The 14,758-nt window shown below is 36.7% G+C and overlaps 1 protein-coding gene across 1 annotated transcript in view; it reads right to left on the bottom strand.

Annotated features, from left to right (window-relative positions):
• Positions 1-1,308: 1,308 nt before the first annotated feature.
• vstm2la (V-set and transmembrane domain containing 2 like a) overlaps positions 1,309-14,758 on the bottom strand; it is a 51,975-nt gene continuing 38,525 nt past the window's right edge. Inside the window, exons 2-4 of the mRNA XM_086159708.1 lie at positions 10,738-10,907; positions 9,526-9,570; positions 1,309-4,249 (exon numbers count right to left, since the gene is read on the bottom strand). Coding sequence (XP_086015834.1) covers positions 3,803-4,249; positions 9,526-9,570; positions 10,738-10,907 — 662 coding nt within the window. The 3' untranslated portion in view covers positions 1,309-3,802. The remainder of the gene's footprint in view (positions 4,250-9,525; positions 9,571-10,737; positions 10,908-14,758) is intronic.

Below are 14,758 nucleotides of genomic sequence, written 5' to 3'. Positions count from 1 at the left end.
TTGTCGTGAGAACTGACAAAACAGTGGCATTTTGACAAACTTCAACCAAAATTATGTCTACAAGTATTCCTTTTCCTTTTTAATTCCACGTGAACCAGTTGATGTAGCACAGGTATATTTTGCTTCCTCATTGGCTGTCTCTCTCTTTTGCAATTCCTTGCTCTGCAAAAGTAGGAGGACAAACTGACACTGTAGCCGTTCAAGCCGAAGAGAATTGAACCTTTAGATAAACTTGTTTTCCTTAAATAGGTTAAGTTATACTTTATTCTCCCAAACAGACATTTAAATAAGAATAAGGATATAAAAGGTGGTTGCATGTGAGGTTCCTGTACAAAAGGATGTAGCACAGATGTATGTATTTTTGAATAGTGTTTGACCTTGGATTTTTGATTTCGATAATTATTTTTTTGAGGGCAGAAGACAGACTTGGTACGTTCTGGGGTGAATGTTAGAAAGCCAAGCTCTTGCCCTAATGACAAGTGCCACTGAACTGGGTTCATGGGACTTTGCTGCTATTTGGCATCCAGTTATCGCTCTACAACAATCCAGAGGTTTTTCAAATGAAGGGAACAGAAGATACTCCTTATCATTTCACCTTACTGGTGAGAGAACTTGGAACCCCCACCTCGTAGTTACATAATGAATGTATGAGCAGTCTAGTGTGAGGAAACAAGATCTGCACATGTTTTGTATTTAGCTTGCCTGACTTAACACTAGCAAGCACAGCAGAGCGCCTCTTTATCTCTTGCTGCACTGCTGCTATTTATCGTGCTGCCAGTGCTGACAATAGCACCATTAGTCATCAGCAACAAGGGCTGAGCTTTGGTGGCATCTATTACACTCAGGCAAGTGCCCAATATTGTTTTGCCTTAATGCACAAGGATGCTATGACACACAAGCCCATGGTGCAAAGGTTAGAAGACAGACTACACCTGATGAAGACTTACAGGAGTATTTCACCTCAAAATTAAACATGTGTTTTTCTACTCAACCCAATGCTGGTATAAGGGCGGGAAGAGTTGTTTTTTCAATACAGCAAATAACGCATTTAAACTTTGCAGGAAAATGTGTATATTGTATATTCCTCATGAACAAAGATATATATACATATATATATATATATATATAATATATATATAAATACATAATGTTTTTATTTTTGAAAATCTCATCTGTCATTAAGTAGCCAGCTCTGTTCAAAGGTGAGACATTGCTGTGAACACGTCTGCTTAAAACAAGATTTAAATAATGACGTCAACTTAGTGTAGTGTGTATTTTGAGTCTCGAAAAGCAAACTCAAAACAGGGATTTTAAGCCTTTTTTTGTTTGTTTATTTTGTTTTTGTGAGGGAGCTGTTATAATACATTTAAAACCTGTCTTAATTTCTTTAAAGAAAATTGGAAAGATTTTTCCTGTGAATACCCAGAAGTTTGTGAACTAAAAAAAAACCCTCACATGACCCTGGGTTTACATATAGTCGAGTAGATATTATTTATCTGAAAACTCTTTACTTCAATTTGGTTTTTCCTATTTTTTGTTGTTTGGGGGGAAAAAGACAGCGTGTTTCATAGACAATTTATTTATTTGCATAAAGGCATACATGTAGCGTGAGATCAAACTTTCTAGAAGAATTGTACATTTTCCTTTTACCAACAGTGATCTCTCTTTGCCTCTCTCTGTCTCTTTTTTGACAAAACATCAAATCAGTTGCTGATTGAAAGGAAAAACCTGTCAGTTTCATGGCCCAGAGGCCCAAGTTTATTCTACTGTTAGCTATCCTGTCTTTGCGTATAGCCTGGAATGCCTGATACTCTTCTGTAACTTCATAGACAAGACCTGCATTTCACACAAGCATGTACACAATGACATTATTATTGACATAGAAAAATGGCAGAAAAAATTGATCGCCCCCCAGGTTGTTCCACACTGAAAATGCATTAAATTAATGCAACATTTTTGATTCTGTAAAACACTGTGAATGTTTGCAGGTCTGCACATAGTACAGTAGTTCAAGACACACTGCTTTAAGTACTAAGATACATTTGGGAAACCCCTTTTTGAGCAGCTATGAAGAGAATGTCATTCATTTGTCTGTACAGCACTTTTGGAGAGCAGTAAAGCGACAGAAAACAACTTTCCAAAACAAAGTCTGACAGGACTTTCTAATTTGAAAAAGATACAAACCAAAAAGAACTGATTTATCTATTTTTTTTTTTGAGGAACTAAACATACAACAACAAAAAAAGCTTTCCTAAACTAACACACTTGTTTATGGCTGAAAAAAAAGAAAATGACTGAACATGCACTCACTTTATGTCATATTATACAGTCGTATATACAAAGTGGATTAGAGGCTTGTTGTTGAGACGATTGAGGCTTTTTAAATGATTGAGGAGCCACAGCATTTGAATAACTTTAGAGGGATCTAAGATTAAATACAAATAAAAGACAAACTATCTTGAACCATGTTCAAATTTATTCTATTCTGGACTGTTAACCAAATAGTAGCCACAGTAAAATGTTTTTTTTTTCTTACTTAGGAGAGACATAAACTTCATGTAATCCAGTGGATTTCTCTCAGCCTGAATGACTAAATGACTAATCTGTTGTGCACCAAATACATCAACACAAAATGCTCAGGGACAAATGTAAACTGTAATATTGTTGATTTATAGTTATGTAAATGCGATTTTACCACAATTTAAGCAATTTAGCAATTATCAATATTTAATCCTGCTGGAAGAGCCCCACCAACATGAGTTGGCCAATGTTCCAAGCAGATATCTATCTTTTATAGATATATATAGGTGTCAGTATACATGGCTGATATGAAAAACAATATTTTGATATATATTTTTTGTACAATCATTCAGAGCAGTCACAGCCAGGCAATAATGTTGACTACACACAGATACTTGGTTGAATGATTGCAAACAATTAGTTTAAGAAAACTAATGTCGGCTGACATGACCATTTTGTTGTTTCTGTATTTTTCAGGTTGTTCTGTCAAAATAATACATATTAAAATGCAACAGTCAGTAAGAGATTTTAATGTCCTTTGACGTTAAGATCTGGTCATATTAGGACATATGGTTTGTTAAGTTCACATCTTTTACAGCTGGTTGTTAGAGACTATTCACCATTATTATGGGTTGATATGACCTTTGGTATGGCAATCCTGAAATATAGATCAAATATCAGGCAACTTAATGATATTAGACATTTTTCTCATTAGAAATATCAGTGCCAGGTTTACAAAATCCCATATTCATCAGGCTCTGTTTTTAATACTTTAAATAGCAAAACATCAGCCTGGACACAATTACTGGCAAAATAATTACAATTTTGGCACGTGTATAGTGGCATGTGCGAACTATTTTTGTAGGGGTAGAGATTCACTGACAAAAGGTATCTATCTATTTTAATAGGTTGAATAAATTAAGGGAGTAAGGCAGTGAAGAATGAGAGTGGCTGTGTCATTTACAGTATCTAAAGTACAATAGTATGTGAGTTTATCAGTCCTTTTTCATGGTCAAGACCAGAAAGAATAGAATTCCCAGACCTACACGTCAACGCCCCTGCTGAAAGTTGTGAGGCCGGGCTTTACAGACAGTGAGCCGTCCAGCCCGGACCCATACACTGCTAGAAAAAGCTACATTCCCAGCACAGCACTCCCATGTACAACGTGTTGGACTCTTGTGTACGGGCCTGCACTGTGTGGGGAGAATAGCTTTTGGTACTGTGACAAACATTACATGATGCAAATCCTTGTGCAACTCTTTACTCAGGTGTGACGAGACATCTACAGTGCGCAGCTGGGCTCCTTGGAGCAGTCATTGTGGCTGTGGGTACTGTCCACGTCCCGCTTCCTCAGCTCTCTGCCAGCCTTGTGCTGCTGGCTGTGGCCATGATGGGCAGGAGACAAGGCTCGCTTGCTGTGCTCCTGGTGGTGGCCGTGACTCTGGTGATGGCCATGACCACGTTCTTTGGCAGCGCTCTGTGACTCCAAACCATCTCCAAATCTCATTTCTCTTTTGGTGTCATCCAGGACCTGGAAGTTGTTGCTCTGGTTACTGTCAACAATGTCGCTCTCTGGTACCACTTGCAGGTAAGCCCTGACACGGTGGTGGCGGGTGCCTGCGTCGTCACTGAAGTCGATCACACGGCACTCATAGGTTCCTTCATCAGACGACTTGACCCGAGACAGGCGGAGTTTATGGGAGATGTTGCTTCCAACAACCTTCACAACCTGGGGAAGGTAAAACAAAAGAAATGATGGAAAAACAATACGTGTTATTTACGCACGAACTACTACATCGTTGTTAAACTCTGTCCATTAGTGTAAAACACACACACACTCATTCTTAGTCTTGAAATCAATGTGTCTGCACACTTTCTAAAGTCCTGGTCATCTGAAAAGGCAAACATAAAGGATAGCTCAGTTAAATGTAATTTAAGGTTATTTTATGGTTATGCTTTGGGGTACTTGGTGTATGATTACATGCAGAAAGTTACATTTCTTTTATTTGTACTGCCGCCAGAAATGGTGTCAGGAGTCATTCTGTAAAGGCAGTCTCTCGCTCTCAGAGTCTCTGAGATGTGGCAGAAAAGAGTCAACAATCCCTAAACGAAAATTGACCCTCCTCTCACTTTTCTACCTTTTGTGTCGCTATTAATCAGCATTCTAAATATTATATCCCAACCAGTTCTATACACATTTACTCTTGAGATTTTTCATATCGAAATGTATTTCTTGGTCTTATACATATAGCTAATTTACTTATTAATTATTGTTGTTTGGTGATGCTTCCATAATTATTCATAAATGAATGCTGAAATGCTTCATCTTCCCTGACAAGTGACTGAAATCTCTAATCTTTTATGCTAATTTGCTAAGCACAACTATTGGGAGGACATGGAAACATTAAGTCTAGCTTTATCCAGAAGTTAAAGAATGTCTGCTGATGAGCACCTCTTCACTCTTAACAGTCTCCACTCACTGTTTTTTTCTGAAGTCAGCATTATTTGGATTAGGTTACAATATGTCTGAGGAAACTGTGATAGTTATAATGATTCCTATTTTAATTATGAGCCCTTAAGTTTTAGCTGTCCACGGGTCAGTAGTTTGTCTCAGAGTTGTACAAGCCAAAAGTCCATAATGTATTCACTTTGTCTTAGAAAAACCTTCTCATTTGTGATGTCACTGAAACGTCTGCTAGAACCAGCAAACTCTCACATTAGAAAAAAAGAGAAAAAAATGCTTCATCATATTCACCTCCACAGAGAAGCCTTTTTTTTTTCTATTAGATATACTCAGGTAGAGAGGAGAACAGGACTGTTGAAAGTGAAAAATTCCCAAGATTAAAGGGGTAGTATTTTCCAAGAAGTCAGGAAAATGGCAGACAAAAGATGTCCTTTCACCAACCAGGGCTCAAACAACAAAATAAAAAACTACAAAGACTAAGATTGTGTATAAAATCTATTTCTTCCCTCGCTCTCTCTGAATATTTTTGTATATGACAACAAATATATTTATTCAAATATCATTTGCAGAATTTAATATTAATTCTACCTGCCTCATTGTCCACAGAGGCAACATTTGGAATCAGTATCTTAGTGACAAAAAAAACAATATTATAATTGTTGTATTACTCTGTAAGAGTTTTGAAAAGATGGAGGGAAGGCTAAAAGATAACCAACACCTATGTGAGACAGTTGTCACAGGGCAGCGGCTCCTTACCTTATATTCCAATTAACCCAGAAAAAAAAAAAGTGAACAGAATGGTCTCTGCTGTTTGATGATTTGGTGGTAAACATCCTCCCAAATTGTGTCTTTAGGTGTGTTAAAATGTAACAGAGATATGGTATACAAAGCATTTGACAGCTACAAAAGTAATAACCTGTAAAATGCAAATCTATTTGTAGTTGAAGCTAATTTCTAACCAATAGCTCTATATGGACACTGATGGATAATACATTAATTCATTCCTTCATCTTAAAATGATTGCCTCAGTAGTTTTTTGGCAAAATTATTATTATTTTTTTGTTTTGTTTTTGTTTAAAAAATCAACCCCTTATTTAACATATGGCTCAGTTTTTTTGTGTTTTCTGGAATCTTGAAAAATTACTTGGGGAATTGTTTTAAGAAGGCAATTATATCCACGCATAAAAATGTAAGTTATACAATGTCATTAAATTCAGTGTGATGCAAATTATCACATGCATATGAGACAAGAGCAAACATCATACAAACAAATATAGCAAAGCAACAAACCCCAAATTGTACATTACAAAATATTAGATTAGATTCAACTTTATTGTCATTACACATATGTGTGTGTATATATATATACACACACACACACACACAAACATACATAGATACATATACATATATACATACACACACACACACACACACATATATATATATATATATATATATATATATATATATATATGTCTTATATATCATACAAACACATTCAGCACTGACTAATTCAAACTAACAGTTTTGATAATCAATTAGTTGTCAATTCTGGAAAGGTATCCATGACTCAATCATGGGTGAAATAAATTCAGTATTGTGGGATATCAATAGGGAGGAAATGGTGAAGACACAATGTTTGTGAAAATATGAAAACTAGTAATCATTTTTCTTGATTTCTTAATTTTCCTCTTAATCGTACATTCATAGAATATCATTAGATTCAAGGCCACTTGTCAGATAGTTGAATATCGAATTTACACCATCTTTTAAAGTCACACACAAATACCTTAAGCCTGCAGTATTAGAGATGGATGCATGTCTGCATGCATAAATGACGAGGATATATAGAATGCAGTATCTTATCTGCTTATGTATTTAAAGGTTGGCTCTTACAATTGGATTCAACTTTTTAATGCCCGTCAAATTGCAGGTTTTAAACAATTGGAAGATACTCACACTACTGCCTCAAGTTAATGCTTTTGAAATTACCCACAGCCATATAAACATGGTACATGCCAACACTTTCAACACAACACAATACTTTGATCATCAATCAGTCATGGCATCTACCATGGGAAATTTCAAATCTACATTGAGAGGAAGCTTATGATGATTTTCCAGGCGTATAGTTTCAAAAGTCTTGATGTACACACACACACACACACACACACACACACACACACACACACACAAACTGGTCTTCCTTACATGTGTCAACACCAGTAATCTCAACAGAAGTAACCCCTTGTTTATGTAAAAATCACAGTTTCTTATGGTTGCTCAATTAGTTTGCATCAGGAAGGTTCACACACATACTGTCATTACTAATTAATCATTTTTACACATACAGCAAGACCAAGGTCCAACATATTAGGAATGCCCTAAGATCCTGTGGCTACCCTAACTGGGCCTTTGCCAAATTGGAAACCACCAAACGCAAGCCTATAGAACGGGAGAAAGACAACAAGAAACTGAAGATCATTGTCATACCTTATGTTGCTGGTGTTTCTGAAAAACCATATACCAGTATACTTCAAACCCCACGGACCCCAAGGACAAAATGTCTAGGTATAAGGTCAAAAATGGGTTGTATGCTGTCACCTGCACTGAGGATTGTGATAGCATCTAGATTGGGGGGACTGAACGACCACTTCCGTACAGGACTCCACAGTCCACCTATAACTGAAGAAGGGCAATTCTTTTGAAGACAGCAATGTCCATATTGGCCAGAGAATACAGATGGTTTAAGAGAGGAGTCAAAGAAGCCACCTTGTTCAATGTTTGATTGAATGTTTCACATTCTGAGAAGTTTGGCTTCACCTTTTCCAATTCTAATCCAGGTGAATCCCCCAAATTTGTACCTTTGTTCCCAACGTACAAAAACCCTCATTAGCATAACAACCTCTCTTGACCTGGTTTCTGCCGATCAACTCTTCCATTTGCATAACAAGCCTTCGTAACTTAGACCCGCCCCCAACCCTGGCAGTTATATTTGAAAACCCCCAACAAAACATTAGAACTGAAGAGGCCTCTTGGATGAAGGGTGAAATGTCTTCAAGTGAAGAAAATGAAGTTCAGTTTCCATGACAAGAAGATTTTGACAAGAATTCACCATTAAGGGGATGACGGAAAACCTCCATATATTTTGTTAAATTGCTAATATTTTTGGATTTTCACACAGCCATATGAAGTCAAATTAATTTTTATTTATATACCACTAAATCTCAACCCAGTTGTCTTGTGACACTTTAAATGTAGCTTTGTTCTGGACCTCAAGCTTTGAAATTATTTACATAAAACCACCCTTCTCTCATCAACAAGCACTTGGTGACAGTGGCAAGGGAAAAACTGCCTCTTACCAGGTAGAAACCAGACATGTGATAGAAGCAGAGGGGGATGTGACAGGAATGACAGGCTGATATGATCTCTTACTTAGAATAACACCAGCATTGACAGTTACATGGTAATACCTGAAATGATACATTAATGGCTTTAACATTCATATAAGAGAAAACAATGGTGGATGCCTGGTGAGACTGGTGCAGTAGATCAAGCTAAGCCCTAAGGGAACTTGCGAAATGTGCTCACTTTTAGGCAATACCCTGCAAATTTAAAGCACTCTCTGCATACACCATCGCTCTAACATTCTATTGTTGATCAAACATCTGTTTGCGTCACTTTCACTAGATTACCATAGAAAATATTACATCACCATTATTTTACAGGTCTACCTACTATTGGGACTACTACGAACGTCCAGTTGGCAAATATCCCTGAGCACCAAATGGCAAATACAGGTAATCTGGCACAGTGGGTTTTGTTTTTGCACCAATTTACATTGTAATAACTTCAAAGATAAATAATCTCCCAATGCCATACTAGGGAGGAGATGGTATCACAGTATCTTATTACATTATGCTGCAAAGGTGTAGCTTGTGCACCATTGCTACAGTTTGTAGGTCCTTTGCTGATGGTCAAATGAGCACAGAAAAATTTAACAAGGGGAGGGGAGCTGCTGGGACGATAATGTGGCCGTGGCCTCGCATTTTCTTCAGGTCTGCGGTTAATTAAAAGGAAACAATCCAAATTCTGTGTCAGTGAGGGGCTTTGCTGTCTTACTCAGGAGAATGAACCGCCAGTTTGTTGCAAGAAAACTGTGTGTTAGTAAAGACCAGAGATAAAAAGCTCTGCTCGCTTTCAACCCTGTCCGTTACCGTTTATTAAGGCTGCAGTCATAAAGATGTGTGGCTAAATGAGAATCTAAGATGATGCTCCTCCTGGCTGTGCCCCCTCGAGGATGACATTTGAGAAACCCTGAGCATCATAGATGCCTGCACTCTGGCAATGATTCTACAAAACCATCAAGGGCCAAGTGAATGTGTTTGTGCAGTGTAACGAATGCACTGGGTGGCGATCTGAAGCTTATGTATAATATGGCATAACCACAACAACAGCAAATCATCTGGAACAAGAAATTCCAATTTTGTCCTTCACTCAGTCATTTATATCCAAGGCAAAAAAAAAGAGAAACTCACACTTATCTTTGTCGCATCCTTTGGAATCTCATCCTCGGGAGCCACCTAGAAGATAGAATTGCAGACTCTCTGACTCTTAATATTTTTAATAGTTTATTTTTTCAACAGCGGATATTTTAAAATTGTGGGATGTTTAAAGTCTATGGAGGGATTTCATCTCAAACACCTCTGTGATGGCCTTTTGATGTATTTTATGTTTCTTAGTTTTTCTGTATATCGTACACGGTATTACGTTTCTTTTGTTTGTATATTTGTAGTACTTTTTCCATATATAAATCAGGATATAGATTCAAGTGAATTCAAATACTTTCAAACATGCAATTTAAGGACTGAGACCCCATAAAAAATATGTATCAGAAACACAATATGAATAGTGACACATATGTCAAGTGGCATCTGTTTTATTAAACAATTAAAGTTACACCAACTTCACAGCACACTAAGCACAATCATATTTGTTAACATAATAGCAAAAATCAGTTCAGTTATCAAATTGTCTAACTTTAAAGTAACTGTATGTATTTGTATTCAATTTTCAGTGTTTTACACTCTATATATTGAATATAAACTTTTTAATAAACACATAGATTAAGAGTACGTAAATACCTCTGATTCCTATTATTGATTGCATTCAATGTAACTTAAAAATTTTCAATGGTTGAATGTACTAAGATACATATTGTGAAAGTAATATTAATCTTATTCAGCTGGCAATGAATTTCAGGTGTCATGACTGAACATTCATGGGCTCAGTCATCTTTTTTTATTAGAAGCAACACAGCAACAATCAACTTATTATACAGTTCTAGAGATCCACACATCTTCCATTATTATCACATAAAAAAACACAATTGCAAATCCAATCAAGAAGTGTGATCACATTACTTATTTTCTGAACATTATGCAGAAATGGTACAGAATCCTAACGAGATAAGAATGCTATATATCATCTAACCTTTTTTAAGTGAAAATTTAGTTTGGATTAAAACAACTTCTACAATGTAAGATCATCCAAATCTCAAAAATAATAAGATCCCATGTTATTATTCATATACAGGTCTCTTTGATCAGTTTTGGTTAATAATTAGATACAGTTTTAGCATGATGATAATTTGAAATGTTAAATAAACATGGTTAATTTATTGTCTCTTATCACATTTTAATAATATTATACTTGTTAAGATTTGAGTGGATATTCTTTTATAAACTTGCCTCATTGGTTGTCCAGGGCTGTCTGTCTGTCCAGTCAAGGTGGTTCCTGATGTACCACCACTGGATCTCCAATGAGTAGGAGGGCATTCCAGCTCCTCTGAAGGAGCAAGCCATCTCAACATCCTGGCCCCTGTGAGCTGTGACATCATGAGGCACCTCTGTGAACATTGCTGGACAAACAAAGGAGGAGACATAGTCAAGTTTGTAAACTGTCTGTTCAATGCAGTTAGAACATAGGTGTCAAACTCTGGCCCGCGGGCCAGATTTGGCCCGCACTGTTATTAAATTTGGCCTGCAAAGCCATACCAAATGACTATTAGGTCTCGCCCGCTGATATAGTCTACTGTGCATGTACCACTAATTCTACACATCCCAGAGTTTTCTGCTAGTGTTTTGGCACGAAAATCACAACAGGACCCATAAACGCCCTTTCCTCTGTGTACAGTAGTCATAGCGACCTTATGCTAATAATGGCACCCTGCTACTTAGACAAAAAACAGGATTTTCCTTGTGTGCTTGTACCATATTCAGTTTTTGAGCAAAACTTTTTTGGGTCCATATGAAAAGGTTCATTGTTATATCTGGAGGAAGATTTTTTCAATAAATATCAATGTTGGCCTGTGACTTTGTCCCAGTTTTCAATTTTGGCCCACTGTGTATTTGAGTTTGACACCCCTGAGTAAGAATAAATAGATTGTGGTCAAGATAAATTCCAAACCATGCATCTCAATTTGAAGCTTAATGAGACCAATTGGCTAAAAAGACACCATCGGTATTTGTGTATTTTACTCACTGCGAGTGTCCAAGTAGGCTTAACTCTTTGGCATTTTTTATGGCCTTCTTTGCTGTATACTATGTATCAGATGGCATCACAAAGTGGTGAGAAAACAAAGTTGTATTCCTTAAAATACAAAGCCAACATGATCCAGCAATATTTGAAATTACTGCGACAGTCAATAGGTCTCTCAGTGATACTTCTGTCTGTGGGGCAAAAGTGCTCATTATCTTCAGTTCTACTAAAAGCGAGTGAAATATGGGTCATCCCATTTCAGACACTGGTTTATATTGCTATCTTTTTTTGAGTAAGTGCACTCTGTACCTTACAGATTATTGATATTGTAGAGTACTTGTCTACCTAGCTGAATTTGACCACTCAGTAAATGAGTAATTATACATTTGTCATAGCATAACCAAACGTTGATCATTTTATAAGTATTTATTTTTTTTGTAACATTACAAGTTTTGAGGGTATGAGCTCACAGTCATCTACTGATCTGTAATTGAACCTAATTCACACATAGCTTTGAGTTCAGGTGTGGAACCTCATGAATTACAATAATTCTATATGGGGTTTTTTTTTAGGCCAAGCTAAATAGCAGTACTGTAGGGCATTAATTTCATGTAGTAGTACTGATCATCCAATCCCCCCCTGCAAATTAAGTGAAAGGGTGTTGATACTGTAAAGCGTATTTGAACTGTTTGGAACTATTAATCTCAACTGTTATATGACAAAGAAAATAGTATTTATGAGACTCCACAGAAGCAGGGAATCAGGGTGCAGAGAACAACATGTGCCTGCTGGAAAATTCTGATTAAAGCTTGTCTCAATACAGAGGAGTTGTGGCTTCAGGAAGTGACAGGATAAGTGTTACAGGAAGCCACAGACATGCACTTTAAACAAAAGTAGAAGAAAACCATTTAAGGTATAGAGCACAGGCTTATTGAGGGTGCTTGCATATCAGTTCTAAAATATGATTAATTACAGGCTGTTTCAACATAATTTTGAGGGGAAACAGCAAATGCATTTAATATCAGAAATGTAATCTTTGATTGTTCCTTAAAATAAAAAGTTCAGCACAGTCTCCTGTTGATGAACAAGTTGAAAATTGAGTAGTTAACCAAGTTTAAAAAAAAAATATGATTTAACAACCTTCAACAGTCCATCAGGAAGCAATAACCTTTTTCTGAAGCTTTCATTCAAATGCCATTAATCTCCTTGCCTCATGAATATTCAGTGATAGTCATAAAGACGGAAAGTAAAGTGCAAAGACAACCAGCCTTAGCAGTCACTGATTCAGTCCAGGGTACTTCATCTTGGTATGCTTAAATGTTGTGACATAGTCATAACAACTCTGTTTTGGCCACTTGCCTTCAATTGACAGTGAACCAGAAAGTAGACAGAGTGGGGCTCAAGATGGATTGTGAAAATCTGTATTGCTTGGCTAATATTTGAATATTTTCTATTTCTATAATGGACTTACAGTTTCTCATGTATAATCACTTCAGTACTGAAAATGGTACATTTTCCATCTATTTCCTTGTTACTTGCCTGAATTTCCTGTAGTTGGACAGGGGATCCATGACTGACTTAAGGTCAATGTTTGCAGATTTTCCAGTCATTGCAGTAGCATTTTGCACATACTTAATACCATAACGGCTGATTTATTCATTTTACTTCTCCATGATTTGAAGCCGTTCAAGTGAATTTAATCTCAGAAACACATCCTCTTTCAGCTCACAAATGGAATGAGTGTGTGCATTGCACCACCGCGTCTCTGCAATCTCAGTGTCAATGTATGTCTGTGCTTAAAGATGGGTGAAGTAGAGGTTTGGTTTTATAAACAGGCTTAAAAAAAAGGGTTTCTTGCACATGGTAGAATTATGACAACAAAGTAAAAGTAAAAGGGTTTTGGGGTGCTTTTACTTCATACAGTCAGGCAAACATAACTGATTGCGTGAAGATAATGGCTGTCACTTAACCAACAAAACACAATTTTCTTAACAATCCTCCTGATCAGACAGACCTACCAATAATGAGCACAGATGTTGGCTCCCAGTTTTAGACGAAACATGTCTTCAGATATATCTTGAATTTAGGACATTTAAACTGAGACTTAACTACAATGGTTATTAAATCAGAGATGAGGACAGTCAGTTCAATGACTATGCCAACTTGTTTTAGGGCCTGATGGACATCCAATAACTGAAAGATGTCTGTTTCTGTTATGACTCCTCTCATGATGCTGCCATACTGATAAAAACAGAGACCGTACACAACATAAATACAAACTCTTTTAGCACATATGCTGTATACACAATTGCCTCACGACATTAGTCTTGGCATCCCCCCGTAAGTGCTGAACTGACAGCTATGATTGTTTTCCCTATCAGTCATGCTAACACAGGTACGCAGTCTCCTGGTTGAAGAAATACCTGCTTTTTATCATTAAGAAGCTAGTCTACTTTACACCATTTGTCAATCCTGCTTTTAAAGTGTGTTTGAAAGTGGCGCAAAGTTCTCTCAGGAGGGTTTTGAACATGACAACAAGGTATCAAATGCTGTTTGAGCCGCATCAGTCTTTCCTTAATGTTGCATTTTACCTACAAATCTGTTCAACAGCTTGCTGGCAAACTTAAGAGGAAATTTAAGAGCAGTATGTATATGTTACCCTTTGCATTTTAAAAGTTATAGTAAAGTTAATTTTCTTGTACTTTTTTTGGCCCACATATTGTGACTACTGCAGGTGGATATTCCAGAGTATATAGCTAGAGAGAGAGAGAATTTCATGGTTTGTCATCGTTGGTACCTGCTTGTGCCTCACCAGCTAATTCACTAGACAAGACATGAAGGCCAGATATATAAAAAGATTTTTCATACAGACGGATGATAACAGAAAGAATGGACAGAGAAGCAGAGGAGGGAAATTTATCTCCAGTCGTTGACAACGTCAAGATGTGAGAATGCCACAATAAAATCATGAAATGACCAGAAAAATGAGCTTCAGTTCACATTTTCACATCTTCCAAAGTGCCTCGCAAAATGTATAAGATTTAGTATTGTTTTTTGACAATTTACAGATTGGGTCTTTATTTTTGTGAAAATGAATGCTGATGTTGCTGATGATTATGGTGATGATTGTAAAATAAAGCCATGTCAATCATTTTTTATCACTTGATATCAAATAAAATACATTTTTAGGGAAAAAATTAGACATTCGCATGATAATGCAAATTTAATGCT

Source organism: Fistularia commersonii, chromosome 14 (genome assembly GCF_037954325.1).
Source record: "Fistularia commersonii isolate RoL2024-O1a breed Wild chromosome 14, RoL_Fcom_v1.0, whole genome shotgun sequence".
NCBI classification, from domain to species: domain Eukaryota; kingdom Metazoa; phylum Chordata; class Actinopteri; order Syngnathiformes; family Fistulariidae; genus Fistularia; species Fistularia commersonii.
The sequence above is the reverse complement of the archived record's forward strand: the minus strand, read 5'-3'. Positions and strand labels throughout refer to the sequence as shown.